This window comes from Moschus berezovskii, chromosome 21 (genome assembly GCF_049115385.1).
Source record: "Moschus berezovskii isolate FMDL1 chromosome 21, NW_MosBer_1.0, whole genome shotgun sequence".
Lineage (NCBI taxonomy): Eukaryota > Metazoa > Chordata > Mammalia > Artiodactyla > Moschidae > Moschus > Moschus berezovskii.
Window position 1 is genome coordinate 54,192,696 of NC_142480.1, and position 17,807 is coordinate 54,210,502.

The window sequence follows — 17,807 nt, forward strand, 5'->3', positions numbered from 1 at the left end:
CCGACTCGATGGACATGAGTTTGAGTGAACTCCGGAAGTTGGTGATGGACAGGGAGGCCTGGCGTGCTATGATTCATGGGGTCGCAAGGACTTGGACACAACTGAGTGACTGAACTGAACTAAACTGAGGACGTTAAATACGTCCACTGTACCCACTTTGTATTCCTCTTGGTGGAAGAATACACTAAAATGCTTTTAAATGAGCATCAATTTCATTTGATGATCTTAGATGAATCTTTTTATTATTTTTATTATTTAATAGTAATAGCATTCTGGGCTTTGGAGTTGGACAGGCTCATGTTGGAATCCTATCACCTAAAGGCTATTTGACTTTGGACATGTTCCTTGCCTTCTCTGGGCCTCATTTTACAGATAAGCAGACTTATGATGAGCTGGCAGGGGTTTGTGGGAATTTGACACAATGTACCCAAAGCGTCTCCTAGCGCTTCATTCTGCCTTGCTTCATTCTGCCAGACTTGCAGCAGTTTGTCCCCAAAACACAAGCCAGGCATGGTGAACGAAAAACAAAATATATGCACACTCAGAGCCAGGGTAAACGTGGGGCTTCCAAAGTGGCGCTAGTGGTAAAGAGTCCACCTGCCAGTGCGAGATATGCAAACGATACGAGTTCAATCCTTGGGTCGGGAGTGGGAAGAGGAAATGGCAACCCACTCCAGTATTCTTGCCTGGAGAATCCCATGAACAGAGGAGCCTGGCGGGCGACAGTCCATGGGGTCACGAAAGAGTTGGACACAACTGAGCGACTGAGCACAGCACAGGGAAAATGCACACAGAAGAATATGGTCAAGGGGCTTCCCCTGTGGCTCAGTGGTGAAGAATCCACCTGCCGATGCAGGAGACACGGGTTCGATCCTTGGCCCAGGAAGATCCCACATGCCCTGAGGCAACAAAGTCCATGCACCACAACTGTTGCGCTTGTGGTCTAGAGCCTGGGAGCCGCAACTACTGAAGCCTGTGCGCCTAGAGCCTGTGCTCTGAAACAAGAGAAGCCTCCGCAGTGAAAAGCTCTCACACTGCAATGAAGAGTAGCCCCTGCTGTCGCAACTAGAGAAAAGCCCACGCAGCCCCGAAGACTCAGCACAGCCAAAAATAAATTAATAAAATTATTAAAAAAAAATATGAGTCAAGGCCAGGGGAGAGGGAGCAAACGGTATGCCGATACACATGCTTCAAGTTCGGCCCCAGGGATGTAGCTGTCAGGAAAAATTAATTCCAAGATCCTAGCAGCAAGGCTCAAAAGACACAAAATAAATCGCAGAGTTACTTTGTCAATAGTAGTAGCATGAATATTTAGGATGGTGAGCCCAAGACATGGCTGTGGTTTCTGCCTTTAATCTCGTTGAGAGGATGGTCATGTCCCAGGCATAGCAGATTGAGCTGTGTCCTCTTCAGCGACAGTGTTCTGGTTAGACCCGAAACCTGATGAGGCAAGATGGTGGCTTATTAACTTCTGTGGCGTCTGTGCCCAGCTCGGTGTCTGCCACTGAGTCACGGCTTAGTCACGCTGTGGGACTGAGGGAACCAGCAAAGATGGCCTCTTTCCTGGATGAGTTGGGGGCACCAAGGTTTTCAGCAGAAGGTCCTGCAGGGTGGCCTGGTGTCAGAGCCTGGCAGCTGGGAGTTAGCTGGCCTTCTCGGCCGGCACTGGCTTTGTGAGTCCTCACAACTTCCTCGACTGCTCTGAAACTCTCTTGCATGATGGTTAAAATAATACCTCTGTTTGCTCCAGTGAGAGTAAGTGTGCGACACGTCTGCCACTGGCCTTTTTTTTTAAAACTTTTGAAATATTAGTATGTAATGAGCTAGACAGACAGAGTGTTCCAATCAGTCTGTGTAATAACAACACAGAGAAGAAAAACAGGTGACCGAAGCCATACATTTTTACTTGGCACTTGAACTAAATCACTTGGAGTGGCTCTGACAGGTCTATTTTTATGGGAAAGAACCCACAATTTTGGAGAAGAAAAGAGCAATCTTTGTACAAGAAAGTGAATTTCTTGTTCTTTTTTTTTTAATGATTTATTTATTTTTGGTGGTGCTGGGTCTTTGTGGCTGCACACAAAGCAGCGGTGCCTGGGGGCTACTCTCTGGCTGCAGTGCGCAGGCTTCTCAGTGCAGTGGCTTCTCGTTGCAGAGCACGGCCTCTAGGATGCATGCACTTCAGTAGTTGTGGCACGTGGGCTTAGTTAGTTGCATCTCCTGGGGTCTGGAGCACGGGCTCAGTAGTTGTGGCACATGGGCTTAGGTGCTCCATGGTTTTGGGGATCTTTCTGGACCAAGGATCAATTCTGAGTCTCCTGCGTTGGCGGGCAGATTGTTTACCATTGAGCCACCAAGGAAGCTCTATCATAAGGTACTGAATGTAGTTCCCTGTCCTATACAGTAGGACCTTTATCCATTCTGTATATAATAGCTTCAGGTAAGTAATATTTTTCTTAATTTAAAAATTTATTTCTTTATTTTAGGCTACACTGGATCTTTGCTGCTGCATTTGGGCTTGCTCTAGTTTTGGCATGCAGGGGCTACTCTCTAGCTGTGTGCATGGGCTTCTCATAGCGGTGGCTTCTCTTGTGGTAGAGCATAGTTTCTAGGGCCCGAAGGCTCCACAGTTGTGGTACAAAAGTTTAGTTTCCCTGAGGCATGTGGGATCTTCCTGCACCAAGGACCGATCCCGTGTCCCCTGTGTTGGCAGGTGGATTCTTAGCCACTGCACTACCAGGGAAGTCCCCAGGAAGCGAATTTAATAGTGAATTCTGTGTCAGCTCCTGGAGTAGCTGAAAGAGTTCTTGGGAGATGAGAGTGGATGAAGGGTGGGTGGGGGGTGCCCCTGTGAATGAGAATGGACCGCCCCCCTCAACCAAGGGTGCAGGGAGGGCTGAGCACAGGGAGCAGGCGGGGCAGGGAGAGAGCACATATCCTTTCCTTCTCCACGGAGTCTCTTCTTGTCATCATGAATGTATCCCAGATAAAAATAGAGTTCTCCAATGGTAACTAGTCATTCTCCCCAGACTGGATATCTGCAGCTAATATTTACCATTCATCATTCTTTATATGTTGTTCAGTCACTCAGTCGTGTTCAACTCTGCTATCCCATGGATTGCAGCATTCCAGGCTTCCCTGTCCTTTACCATCTCCTGGAATTTGCTCAAACTCATATCCATTGAGTCAGTGATACCATCCAACCATCTCGTCCTCTGTCATCTCCTTCTCCTCCTGCCTTCAAGCTTTCCCAGCATCAGGGTATTTTCTAATGAGTCGGTTCTTTGCGTCAGGTGGCCAAAGTTTTGGAGCTTCAGCTTCAGCATCAGACCTTCCAATGAATATTCAGGGTTGATTTCCTTTAAGATTGACTGGTTTGATCTCCTTGCTGTCCAAGGGACTCTCAAGAGTCTTCTCCAGCACCACAGTTCAAAACCATCAATTCTTTGGCGCTCAGCCTTCCTTATGGTCCAACTCTCACATCTGTACATGACAATGGGAAAAACCATAGCTTTGACTAAACGGACCTTTGTCTTTATATTTTGATCTTTTACTAATGTCTGTTTCATTTCTGAGCAAGATTGTTAAAAGCTCACACAGTGTTGTTTTTGTATCTTTAGAAAAAGTCTGGGATATAGTGTATCAACGACTGTATTCTCAGGCCCAGTAACTACCAGGTGCTCAATTAACGTCTCGATGTGACGTGGAGTGACCTGTTTTGAAACTGCCTTTCCCAAGACCCTTAGACAACCCCCCAGTCGAGTCTGCTGGAGCATCATTTATCCTGCTTACTCTGTGACCTCTTCTGGCCAGAATTGTTCCTTGTTAACAGCAGAGAAGAAATTTTTCCTGATGAGTCTGTTATTCCTCATTTATTCAATTTAATAAGCATTAATTTGTCCAGGACAGTTCTCCACCAGGCTGTGTGGTCAGCAATAGGATTACGATGCTAATTGAGGCAGACAGCATCCTTGTGCTTAAGGAACAAATGATCTGTTGGAGAGACAGACATAAACTAGAAATTTTATTCAACTAACACTTATGAAGTGCTTATTAGATGTCAGATTTTGTTCCAGGCATTTTGTAAATATTAATATATTTAACCTTTACTGTAACCCTGTGATGGGGAAAGTGAGACAGCTCAGGGAGGTTAAGTGTCTCATTCAAGGTCACACAGGGGCAGCTGGGGTTGACCTCAGGCCTCTCCAAAACAAGGGGAATAAGAGCTAATGATGAGAGTGGAAGAACTGGGGACCAGAGGGATCTATAGTGGGAAGACTCAACATAGCCAATCCTAAAGGAAATTGGCCCTGAATATTCATTGGAAGGACTGTTGCTGAAGCTGAAACTTCAGTACTTTGGCCACCTGATGTGAAAAGCCAGATCACTGGAAAAGTCCCTGATGCTGGGAAGGATTGAGGGCAGGAGGAGAAGGGGACGACAGAGGATGAGATGGTTGGATGGCATAACTGACTCGATGGACATGAATTTGAGCAAGCTCCAGGAGATAGTGGAGGACAGAAGAGCCTGACAGGCTACAATCCAGCGGGGTCGGGGAGGGAGCGGTCTCAAAGAGTCGGCTGTGACTTAGCAACTGAACAACAGCAATGGTTCCTTATCACTTGATTTCTTTGATGATAATATTTTGTATTCAATAAACATTGTACACCAAAGCCATGGCTGGCCACTTTGAGCGATGCATGCATGTTGTGGTCCAGTAGATAGCAGTCTCCTCCCATTCTAGTTCTCTCCTCACCCTATCCCTCCCCAGAATCAGCAGAATGCAGGTGGATAGTTACCATTCCCCAGCTCATCAGCAGGGTTTGGCATGAGTCTCAGTGGCTCTGGGTCTGATGGCGAGGCTCCAGGCAGAGGCGCCCCCTCCACCCCCACCCAGGGAGGCACTTGCAGGGGAGGGCCAGACCAGCCTTCTGGTTCCTTGGCAACCTGAAGAACTCCCTCCTCCAGGCTCCTGATCCCTGGTGGGGACTCCTCTCTGTTTCCCGGCTGGTTGGTTGGGACCTGCTTTTTTCCTTCCTTTCTGCCAACTATTCCCACCACATTTCCAGACATACTCTTGATCCCTGCCCCGAACCCACTCAAGACTTCCCCACCTCTTCCGGGCTGGATGTATTGAATTTGGGTAGGATGCGACATAGCTTTCTTTCAAGGGGATCTCTTTTCATTAGCTGTATCATCCAGAGTCCTGGTGGGAAAAGGAATTCACCCAAGATAGTTCTGGTGAAGACTACAGTGGAGCAGCATTTAAACGTTTGGGCAGGGTTATGGGGATAGATGAGGTTGATGAGACACCCAGATACTAGTGACAGTGGGCAGCAGGCTCTAGCTCCAGGGACAGAGGGAGAAAACAGCAGTAACTGAACCCAGGGAGAGCTAGAACCAAGGAGGAGGAGGAATCCGGGAGAAACTATAGTCCTGGAGGGATGTAACATTTGCCCCCAAAAGGGCTTATAAAGCAGGCTGGGAACTGGCGTGAAATACCCTGAGCCCTTTCTCCTTGCAACTGACAAGGGAGCCAGCCCCAGGCATGCCGTCCACAGGGGTTAGCTTCCTGGGGCACAGAGCAGGGCTGAGGAGGGTAGCTTGGATATCTGGGATGCAGATGGCATACATACGAATAAGCAGCAGGGCTCTTAATCAGGTGTTCTTCTGTGCCTGTGTCCAGCTGTGTTCTCAATGGAACTTGAGCTCCATAAGAATGGAGTCTTTAAAAAAAAATTATCGCCTATGCTCTGTGACGACCTGGAGGAGTGAGATGGCGAGAGAAGTCGGGGGATGTTTAAGAGGGAGAGGACATATGTGTGCCTGTGGCTGATTCATGTTGGTGTGTGGCGGAAACTGTCACTATACGGCAATTATCCTTCAATTAAAAATTAAAGGGCTTCCCTGGTGGCTGCATTGGGAAAACCCCTTGGAGAAGGCAAAGGCTACCCACTCCAGTATTCTGGCCTGGAGAATTCCATGGACAGTCCATGGGGTTGCAAAGAGTCGGATAAGACTGAGCAACTTTCACTTATACTGGTGGCTCAGCTGGTAAAGAATCTGCCTGCAATGTGGGAGTCCTGGGTTTAAAAAATTTTTTTAAATTTTTCATTTATTTCTTTATTTTTGGTTGCACTGGGTCTTCATTGCCACGCCAGCTTGTCTCTAGTTGCGGCAAGGGGGAGCTCCCCTCTTGTTGTGGAGCACGGGCTCTAGGGTGATGGACTTCAGTATTTGTGGCTCCCGGGGGCTCTGGAGCGGGGGCTCTGGAGCAGGGGCTCAGTTGCCCTGTGGCCTGTGGGAGCTTCCTGGGATCAGGGATTGAATCCTTGCCTCCTGCATTGGCAGGTGGATTTGTTACCACTGAGCCATCGGGAAAGTCCCAAGAATGGAGTCTTCTGATGTTGATGAATTTCAGGCACCTTAGGAAGTCTGGCATATAATAGTTTCTCAACTAATATCCACCCTCTCTGCCTTGTCTTCCATTACTCTGGGCTGGACAGTACTCAGTTCAGTTCAGTTCAGTTGCTCAGTCGTGTCCAACTCTTTGTGACCCCATGAACCGCAGCACGCCAGGCCTCCCTGTCCATCACCAACTCCCGGAGTCCACCCAAATCCATGTCCATTGAGTCAGAGATGCCATCCAACAATCTCATCCTCTGTCGTCCCCTCCTCCTCCTGCCCTCAATCCTTCCCAGCATCAGGGTCTTTGCAAATGAGTCAGCTCTTCCCATCATCTTCCTTTCAGCTTCAGCATTAGTCCCTCCAATAAATACCCAGGACTGATCTCCTTTAGGATGGACTGGTTGGATCTCCTTGCAGTCCAAGGGACTCTCAAGAATCTTCTCCAACACCACAGTTCAAAAGCACCAATTCTTTGGTGCTCAGCCTTCTTTATAGTCCAGCTCTCACATCCATACATGACCACTGGACAGTACTAGGGAGGGAGAATTTCGAAATCCTTCCTGGGGGCTCATTCTGGTGACCCCTGCAGAAGGCTCTAATTCTATGGCTGGGGTGCCATGTGGGGGTCCAAGCTGTGCTCTCTTTGTGTGGAGATGAACCTGCTTTTGCAGGTGTTGTCTGACATGGGTTTCATGTTTCTTTCTGCTCTGATCTCCCTGGGCAGGTGGCTCCATGCTCATCTCGGCCGTCTGCTGCTTCTTCCTGTTTTTCGGCAACAGCGAGTCTGCGATGATCGGCTGGCAGTGCCTGTTCTGCGGGACCAGCATTGCCGCCTGGAACGCACTGGATGTGATCACAGTGGAGCTGTATCCCACCAACCAGAGGTCAGCTCCTCTCTGTGCTTCCCTATAGGACTTGCGTGGGCTCCTTTGGCCAGGAGTCAGCCTGCCCCGAGATCCTCCACCGTGGCCATCTTGGTCTTCTTGGAGTTCAATGGACCAAATGTCTCTTGGGTTGTTGAGTTTCTCTTGCCCAGAGGCTGGCATAGACCTGGGGTTGGGAAGGCTAAGGCTTGATAGAGTGGGTTGGATGGCAAGATGTAAAGGACCAGGGCAAACCTTGTCCAGGAGAGAGGAGCCAGGGCTAAACCTATGTATGTGCCATCCAAAGGGAGGTGAGAACAGACACGCCAGTGGGAAATGAAGGAGAAAGGGGAAGAGCTAGACAGACAAAGGGTGGAGCAGAAATGAAGATGGCATGAGGCGTGGTGGTTAGGATATTGCGGAGAATGTGGCAGGAATGCCCAGGGTTTATTTTCTTTCGAGCACACTCTTTAGGAGGAGGTCTGGTTTAAAGGCATAGAGTCAAGGCCCATCGCTTAGCAGGTAATTTCTTCTCATGGAGGGAGAATTTTTTTCTTCTGTGGATTTTTTATTTAATAGATAAGTTACACAGACAGTGTAAAATCAGACAGTGCAAAAAAATGATTTACAATGAAAAGTTCAGTCTTTCTTCTACCATAGGCTGCTAGTTCCCCTTTCAGAAGCAGCAACTGCTACCAGTTTCTCCTGTATTCATTAGAAATATTCTTTGCGTAAATAGGAATGCATGTGTGTATGTGTTTATATGTGTATGTGTTTGTGTGTTTTGTTTCCATCTTTGTGTGTGTGTTACCATCCCCCCCTTTTAAAACCAAGATGAGAACATGCTATGTTATACCATTCTGTGCCATGGTTTATTCTCATAGGCATATATTTTGGAGATTGCTCCATGTTACTTGCTCAGTATTTTAAATGGATTCATAGTATGTGCAGCGGGGATTTTTCAGGACTGCATGTGAGTGGCTCTTGGGCCAGAAGTGAGTGTGAAGTGGTGTGGAAGACAAGTAAATGCAATTCTGCAGAAAATAATGATATTCCCAAGATTGATGACAGAGGTATTGGATTATAGGTAGCTGTGAAAAAGCACAGAATACTGTATTTGAAACCTCTTCTGTTACTCAAAGAACTTCTATTACAAAAAATAAGAGGTGGAAAGTTATCATTATTTCAGTGATATGTGATTTTAAATCAAGGGAACCTAAGGGAATTAAACAAAGAGAGTAATAGAAACAATAAAATAATTTGGTAAAATGGTCAATAATAAAACTGACATAAGAATTTATAGATCTTAAAAAAGATCAGATATTAAAAATAAAATGAAATTCATTTAATAATGAAAGAAATCATAAAATATTTCAGAATCCATTTGATGAGAAAACTGAAAAGCTTATGTGAAGAAATCATAAAACTTTACTGAGAGAGATAAAATAAGACTTAAATATATGTCATTTGTATCTAAGAACATTTAATCTTACAAAAATGTTAAGTATTTTTTAGCTTTTGAAGCATTCATTCACAACTCTATGAGATTTTTTTTCCCACCCTGGGAAACTCGAAAAAAATGACTGTAAAATTTGTTTGGAGAAATGCACATGTGAAAATATCCAAAAAATTCTGAAAACAAAAAGACAGGTTGGGGTTGGCAAAAATGGATAAAGGTAAAGTGTAATATGGTTATAGAAAAAATGTAAAAAAGAACTTAAAGTAAAAATATATATATTTTTTATAAACTTGTGGTATGAAATAGAGACAGTTTACTTAATTTGGGGAGGACTAGTTCTTGACTGCAAGGAGAGCCAACCAGTCCATTCTAAAGGAGATCAGTCCTCAGTGTTCATTGGAAGGACTGATGCTAAAGCTGAGACTCCAATACTTTGGCTACCTCATGCAAAGAGTTGACTCACTGGAAAAGACTCTGATGCTGGGAGGGATTGGGGGTGGGAGGAGAAGGGGACGACAGAGAATGAGATGGCTGGATGGCATCACCAACTCGATGGAGGTGGGTTTGAGTAAACTCCGGGAGTTGGTGATGGACAGGGAGGCCTGGCGTGTTGTGATTCATGGGGTCGCAAAGAGTCGGACACGATTGAGCAACTGAACTGAACTGAACTGAGTGCTCAGAACATGGGTTTCTAAGGTGGCTCAGTGATTGGAAAGAAAGCTATGACAAACCTAGAGAGCATATTAAAAATCAGAGACATTGCTTTGCTGACAAAGGTCTGTATAGTCAAAGCTATAGTTTTTCTAGTAGTCATGTATGGATGTGAGAATTGGACCATAATGAAGGCTGAGCCCCGAAGCATCAATTGATGCTTTTGAACTGTGGTGCTGGAGAAGACTCTTGAGAGTCCCTTGAACTGCAAGGATATAAAACCAGTTGATCCTAAAGAAAATTAACCCTGAATATTCATTGGAAGGACTGATGCTGAAACAGAAGCTCCAGTACTTTGGCCACCTGATGCAGAGAGCCAACTCATTGGAAAAGACCTTGATGCTGGGAAAGACTGAAGGCAGGAGGAGAGGGGGCAACAGAGGATGAGATGGCTGGATGGCATCACCGACTCAATGGACATGAATTTGAGCAAGCTCCAGGAGGTGGTGAAGGACAGGGAAGCCTGGGGTACTACAGTTCATGAGGTCGCAAAGAGGCAGACACGACTGGACGACTGAAGGACAACCAATTCAGGAGACTCATGAGTCAAGGGTTCGATCCCTGGGTTGGGGAGATCCCCTGGAGAAGGAAATGGCAACCCAACCCAGTATTCTTACCTGGAAAGTTCCAACAGTGCTTAGAATATTGTCTCTGTATATAAATGGAGTCAGAAGACAATGGTTAACAGTAGTTATCACTGAGAAGTGTGGTTAATACCAATTAGGATTAGGTTCTGCCATGAGTGAGAGACTCCAGATATTAATAAATGTAGATGTAGGAAGATAGGAACTGCAGGCTCTTTTTACCTTGTTTCTTTCTCTTTCGTGACCTCAGTCATGGTCTGCAGTGAGACCATCTACATTCCAGGAAGCAGGATGGAAGGAAAAAGGACTCTTTAAAAACAAAGCAAAACTTTTTATTTTATATTGGAGTATACCCACTCCAGTATTCTTGGGCTTTCCTGATAGCTCAGTCAGTAAAGAGTCTGCCTGCAATGTGGGAAACCTGGGTTTGCTCCCTGGGTTGGGAAGATCCCCTGGAGGATTCCTGGAGGAGGACATGGCAGCCCACTCCAGTATTCTTGCCCGGAGAATCCCATGGACAGAGGAGCCTGGCTGGCTATAGTCCATGGGGTCACAAAGAGTCAAACATGACTGAGTGACTAAGCACACAGCACATAGCCAGTTAGCAATGCTGTGATAGTTTCAAGTGAATAGCAAAGGGACTCAGCTATTCATTTACATGTATCCATTCTCCCCCAAATGCCCCTCCATCGAGTTCCCTGTGCTATGTAGTTGGAAAAGACCACTCTTGACATCTCTTAAGGAAGTTTCTCAGGAACTGCCACTTGTACTTATATCCCATTGGCTTAAACTTAATCACATGGCTAGGCTCGGAAGCACAGGAGTCTGGGAAATGTAGTCTTATATCTGGAGATCTGCTATTTAGGCAGAACTGTTTTTGCCACAAGAAGGTAGAGGAGTTATTAATGGGGAACACTTACACTTTCTGCTTCATCCTTTTTCATTCTTGCAATATGTCACAATACTCAGGTATTTGTGTGCGTGCTAAGTTGCTTCAGTCGTGTCTGACTCTTTGTGACCCCATGGACTGTGGCCTGCCAGGCTCCTCTGTCCATGGAATCCTCCAGACGAGGACACTGGAGTGGGTGTCTGTGCCCTTCTCCAGGGGAATCTTCCTGATCCAGAGATCAAATCTGCCTCTCTTATGTCTCCTGCATTGACAGGTGGGTTCTTTACCACTAGCGCCACCTGGGAAACCTGTGAACAACTCAAGTTGGAAGGAAATACTCCAAAATGTTAATAATGGTGATTCCTTTCAGTGGTGAAGTTACAAATTCTTGCATCTTTATTTTATTCTGTATTTCCAAATTACACTAAAATAGGAATGTGTTACTTTGATATTTGGGGAAAAAATTTCCCTCCCACCTTCACTATATTTCTTTATTATTATTATTATTTGCTTGAGGGATTCACTCCGACAGGGTTTTTATTTTATTTTTTTAAACTTTTTATTTTGTGTTGAGGTAGAAAACAATGTGTTGATCAGAAAATAATGTTGTAGTTTCAGGTGAACAGCGAAGAGACTCAGCCGTACTTATACACATGTATCCATTCTCCCCCAAACTCCTCTCCCATCCAGGCTGCGCTCTACTTCTTTAACAAGGGAAAGAAAGAACCCAGTCCCACACATTTGAGGAGGTCTAGTTTTCATCCTCCAGAATGGTTTACTTTCTCCTTCTTTTACAGGGCAACAGCCTTTGGCATCCTCAATGGATTATGCAAATTTGGCGCCATTCTGGGAAACACCATCTTCGCTTCTTTCGTTGGGATCACCAAAGTGGTCCCCATCCTTCTGGCGGCCACGTCTCTTGTTGGGGGCGGCCTGATTGCTCTTCGACTGCCAGAGACGCGAGAACAGGTCCTGATGTGAACCACCTACTGGGAAAGGAAATGTTGGCGGAACCTCACCTGGGAACCCCAACTGTGCCCTCACTTCCTATCTGTCACTATCCGGCGGACACCTGGATAGTGCAGGAGGAAAAGTTGAATTTGTGACCCCTAGTTTAGCACCCACGTCAGCTGTCTCTATGTTTGTAACTCAGGTGACTGATTTGGGGGTTTCCGGAGCTGTCCTCCCATAGAATCCCAGAACTCCGTGCTTGGCTTCTAGTGTCCCCAGCCCAAGGGGGAGGACACCCTCCAGTGGGAGCACAGACTAAGCAAGGGGTGTGTATTTCTGCAAGTGAGGAACAAGAACTTTCTTGCATTTCAAAATGAACTTGAGAAACACTCAAGTTCCTCTGTAAAGTTCCTCGGAGCCCAAGGACTTAACGAATTGACTTGGTGGGGCAGTTGAGTCATCATCTGAATACTGAAGTGCATATGATGCGTATATTTTTGCGGTTAAAGAGTCACTTCTCATAGTTCCCATTTGAAAATTGGCACAATAGCATTAAAGATACTCTGATATAGGAAACCAAATATCTGAGCAATATCTGTAGAAATCTATGTGACCCCCTCCAAGAGTCCTAAGTTTTCCATGATGGTTAGGGGGTAAATTGAAGAATAATATTTATTCCTATTTTGATCTAGTCAAAAACACTTAAGGGGATAGGCATTCTGTAAACTAACTTTGTATATAATTGTCTTTGGGTTTCATTTGCAGAAATGGTGTCTGCAAATATTTGCCAGCATTTAGCCATATTTGGAGAGGAGTTGGTGATTGAGGTCCCAGGAAATTGGGGCTGATGGAGTGAAGTACAAGCACAATTTCTTATAGCCATTTAACTTGCTGGCAGGAGGACGCACTTCACGAACTCACATTGCACTGTTCATTTCGTTCGGGCTCTTTTCTCCTTGTGGGGGAGGGGTTACTTCCTCTCTTACACAGGCTGCTGGTGAAGCGCAAGCTCGCCCTCGTCCATCCCAGCATTTGGTGTGCCTGCTCACCCGGGAGCAACACAGGAAGTGTCTGTGGCTCCTGCCATCTTCTTTGTAGGCAAGAATAAGATGCGGTGGCCATGGGGGACGGAGGGAGGGGTGGGGAGACGCAGCCACAGGCCTTCAAAGTGTGAACTTGGCAGTGAAACACGATCCATGTTTATTATAATGGTCAGAGCCCATGAAAATCTACTCTGTGTGTCTCGGTTCTGCTTTTTTTTGAAGCAGACATTGGCATGGGGGGTGGGGAGTGCAGGGGTTGTCATATATGTTTTTCTTCAGTCCTTACAAGGAACACTTTCCTGAGATCTAGTATGAAACGTGAATGGGTGTGGGGTGGGGGTGGGGTGAGGCACTCAGGACAAACTGCTTTGGCAAAGGTCAGTAATAGATTGACATCTTGAATCCATTGAAAAAGAACAGCTTTCACCCATCAGAACTGTCTTGCATGGAAGGGACTGTGGCCTATAAGCCCTGGGTCCCTGGAGGTAAACCCTGAGGCCAGATGGACCTCAGTCTGCAAGAACTAGCCCTTTGATTTGTGATGCTTTCAATTCTATAAAGTGCCAGGTTTTTTACTACCAGAAACCTCAAAAATTTAAAGAAGAATAAAGATGGCTGCATTGAGTGTATTTTCCGTTTTGGAGAAACACTTAGGTCCCGTGATAGCTTCCAGCCATCCTTTGGTTATTCTCTGGAGTAGAAGGTGGAGAGGAGAAAGAGTAAATTCCTGGCACCTCTATCCTGGATCTGAGATCAGTTTTAATGATTAAAGGTTTTCTTTGCTTCTCCTGTCCACTGATAATTGAGTCACCGTTTTTTTCTGTGCAGGGAAGGAAGCGGCACCAGCTCTGTTTGCTGTCCTGACTCCCCCAGATGTGGAGGTGTGTCATTGTGTACTGGTGTCTCAGTTTGTCTCAGGAGCCCCCGACATCAGTAATGAGAGGATCAGTGTAACATAGCTGTAACATACTTGCTTGTGACACAGAATACACTGGCTAGGTTCATAAGAGGGAGCGGTGTAAACTGGGGTTACTACATCCCTTATAACGTGATTTTTCAGTGGGACAGTACAATTCGATGAACAACTACTGCTTTAGAAATTTATAAGGCAGCAAAAGCTTTCATTTCTAGTTAGGATGGATCTTGTAAATCTAAAGCCTGATTCATTTTTGAGCGTTGGGATGGCTGCAACGATTTCGGTTAAACTCCGTTTGATTCCCAAGTTCTCACTTCTGCATTATCCTTATGGCTCCATACACCAAGCATCTAGCCAACCAAGGGCAATTCCTATCCCATCCATCACGCAGGCCTTTGTAAAGGTGCAGCCATGCTCTGCAGCCTTTTCCCATGAAAGATTATCTGGCACTGGGACCTGGCCACTTCTTAAATGCTGTCACTCATGCTGAGATAAATGCGTCTTTAAAAATAGTCCGTTTGGCAGGTCATTGTGGGGTAATGTACAGCATTTCTGGCCAGGAGCTTCCTTTTCATTTCACATTCTACCCTGAGAAACTCCCTATGGCATTCATGGAGAATCAGAGGGATGAGGCTGTCTCTCGTTGAGCAAATCTGTTCGCAGTTCATGATGTACTTTATGATGCCCAGTTTGGGAGGAGTTGCTTTTAATGGTTTCAGCTGTATTGTGTCATCTCTTGATGCTGATTTCTCAATCTTTTGTTTTACTGGAAATAAATAGTGAAAGGGGTGTGCCTACTTGTGACATTTATAGCACACGACCCTGAGGTCATGTAATAAATAATCTCTTTCCCAGGGTTTCCTGGTACCTTGTATTAGTTCATTAAAAATAATAATAAAAGTAATTGTAAACAAGCCTTAAAGAACTGAGACTAGAGATTATTTCTGGACTCTAAAGTCTCTTCTGGAATCTTTGATTGATTGGATGTGCTGACAGGATGCTGACAATCATTTCCTTCTTATGTTGCATATGGGGACCTTGAGAGGTTAAATGATGTGACCAAGGTGACATGTAGTGCTTGGAGTGGGTTACAAGTGGGTTGCAAGTTGGTCTAGTTCTGGACTAATTGTTCACTGATATAGTACTACAGAGTCTCCCATAGTCTTCGAGGAATGGGAAAATATGACCAACACTTACCTGGGACATATTCACTGAAAGTCCACTTGATTGCTTTACCTAGAATAAGTGGAAGGACCAGTATAAACCTGAAAGGGTTTAGTGTGTATTCATGGACACACAGGCTCCAACCCTGGGTCAGTAAGATTGGCAAGATCGCCTGGAGAAGGAAATGGCAACCCGAGCCAGTATTCTTGCCTGGAAGATTCCATGGAAAGAGGAGCCTGGTGGGCTATAGTCCATGGGGTTGCAAAGAGTTGGACATAACTGAGTGACTGAGCAAGCAAGCATTCAGTCATTCATTTTGTTTATTCAACCAATCCTTACTGACCCCTACTGTGTGCCAGTCTCCGCACTCAGTTCTGGGGATGCAGAACTGAAAGCCATGGCCAGTGTGGCTGCTTTGTAATCTGATTATTGGGAGCAGACTTCTGCCTTTCAGCTGCTCAGTTTTCAGTGCTGTTTCCATCATCAAGTCTGCCTCATTGACTGAGATGGCTGTTGGAGCACCAGCCCTCACATCCACAATTCAGTGGGAAGCAGAAGGAAAGGCAATAGGCAAAGGGGCCACACTTCCCAGGTGAGGCAGCCTTTCTTGGACCTGCTCTCCTGGATGCCCCTTCTGGTTGCTTCCACAAGTATATCATGGACTTCCCTTTGTTGCAGGGGAGGCTGGGAAATGCCACCTTTACCTGCGAATATTGCCACCTGCCCTCCAAATTGAAGATCTTGGCACTAAGGGAGAAAAAGAGAAAGGAGAGGTGGCAATGCATCTGAAACCTTAGCATGTGTCAGAATCACCTGGGGAAGGGGGGGCGGCGGTTAAAACTCACACTGCTGGGTCCCACCCCATTTGGGGTGGGTTCTGAGAATTTGCATTGTTATTCAACTCCCAGGTGGTGTGGATGGCTTCAGTCCTTGGATCATATTTTGAGCAGCATCAACAATCTGCCAATTTGATTAGTTGGAGAAGTTCTATTGAACCGATCATTTAAAACTTGCCCAAATCAGAAAGAAACTCACAAAACTAGAAGCCATGAAAAAATGATTACCACCGTCCTCAAGTTCAGGGACAATCAACTGGGGGCAGTGCGTTAGTAACTGATGGGTGTCAATGAAGCTATGGCTAGATATGAACTTGATCGGCGACAGTCAACCTGAACTTGGCTCGGAAATATCTCTAGAAAAATGCGAAGAGATTTCTTTCGAAAAGAGACAGACTGCTATGAAGATTTCCTCCACTTAGACCTCATACAGCACGCATTTGCAGAATGGTCATGTGTGTCCCACGCTCTACAAGGCCCCCACCTTTAAGTGGTTGTCCCCATGTTCAAAGTCTGGGCTTTTGCGGGTAGCTGAGTCATGCTTCGGCACAGCCCTCAGAACTGTGTGGAAATAAATCACACGAAGCCTTTACATTTGAGGCAAGCTTAAAACACATTTTATTTAATTTGCAGAAGCACAGTGGGGAGATTTATATGCATAGCTTTTGTGACAGCACTGAAGTTTCTGAGAAGATTGATGATGAGCTGAAACAAAGACTAGAGCTATCCACAAAAGTAAACGGAGAAGTAAATGGTGCTATAGAGTTGTTAATTACAGGGGCGTGCTCAGCAGGACAGTAGTAACACACACCGGGAGGTTCGGGAGGTTCGAGCCATGAGCTGGGCAGTGAGGACTCTTCACCATGTCCCCTGAAGGGCCATCCTGGCTATCCATTCACTTCTGGCCCCACTGGCTTCAAATGTCTTCGAATTTCAGGGACCATAAATATGTACTCCTCTGGAAATTAAAGTTCTTTCGGGAGATACCCTCTACACCACATTTGGTCGTTTGGCTAGATAGGGAGGGCTGTTTAGTTCCACGACTGACGCTCAGGAAAGCAGGCTATTCTAAACCAACTGTCCTGTTCACCTGTTACCTACACTCAGTCACGTCTGACTCTTTGTGACCCCAGGGACTGCAGCACATCAGGCTTCCCTGTCCTTCACTGTCTCCTGGAGTTTGCTCAGATTCATGTCCATTGAGTTGATGATGCCATCCAACCATCTCATTCTCTGTCACCCTCTTCTCTTCCTGCCTTCAGTCATTCCCAGCATCAGGGTCTTTTCCAGTGACTTCGCTCTTTGCATCAGGTGGACAAAGTATTGGAGCTTCAGCTTCAGTATCAGTCCTTCCAATGAATATTATACCTACAATGTATAATCTCAGCAATACAGATTTCTCTAAATCTAAATCAGAGTGTGTGAATTCAATAGGATATGTGCAAACGTCAACAAAAATAGTCTTGCAGGAAAATTTGACTTTGAACTATCTCACAACGGATTACTTTAAAAAAAAACGTTTTTGTTTGGTGTTGGGGTATAGCCAATTAGCAATGTTGTGATAGTTTCATGTGAAGAGCAAACGGACTCAGACATACATACACGTGTATCCATTCTTCCTCAAACTCCCCTCCCATTCAGCCTGCCACATAGCATATAAATGACCCTTATTTACAAAAGGGTTTCTTACAAAGAATCACAAAGCTAATTCTTTCAACCTCAAAAGTATCTGGAAGTGGCAAAACTCTACTTCTTTAAAATTTGTTTTGTGGTAACAGCTTTCTTTCCGATTTGGAGTTGATCTGTATGAATCAAGAAAACTCAACTTTAGCAAATATTGTTAAAATATAACTTTAACAAATAGCTATTGCTAATAGCTAATTTGCCCATATTCTTGCTAATGATTTTTAATAAGGATACCATCAGAAACCTGCATTCTACATACTTTACGGTTGAAATATCAAACCATGAGCTGAAGATTTT

The 17,807-nt window shown here is 45.4% G+C and overlaps 1 protein-coding gene across 1 annotated transcript in view; it reads left to right on the forward strand.

The window, feature by feature from the left end:
• The window catches only part of SV2B (synaptic vesicle glycoprotein 2B), a 242,381-nt gene extending 229,177 nt beyond the window's left edge, over positions 1-13,204 (forward strand). The window contains exons 12-13 of the mRNA XM_055417742.2: positions 7,133-7,292; positions 11,712-13,204. Of these exons, the coding sequence (XP_055273717.1) occupies positions 7,133-7,292; positions 11,712-11,895 (344 nt within the window). The 3' untranslated portion in view covers positions 11,896-13,204. The remainder of the gene's footprint in view (positions 1-7,132; positions 7,293-11,711) is intronic.
• The last annotated feature ends 4,603 nt before the right edge of the window (positions 13,205-17,807 follow it).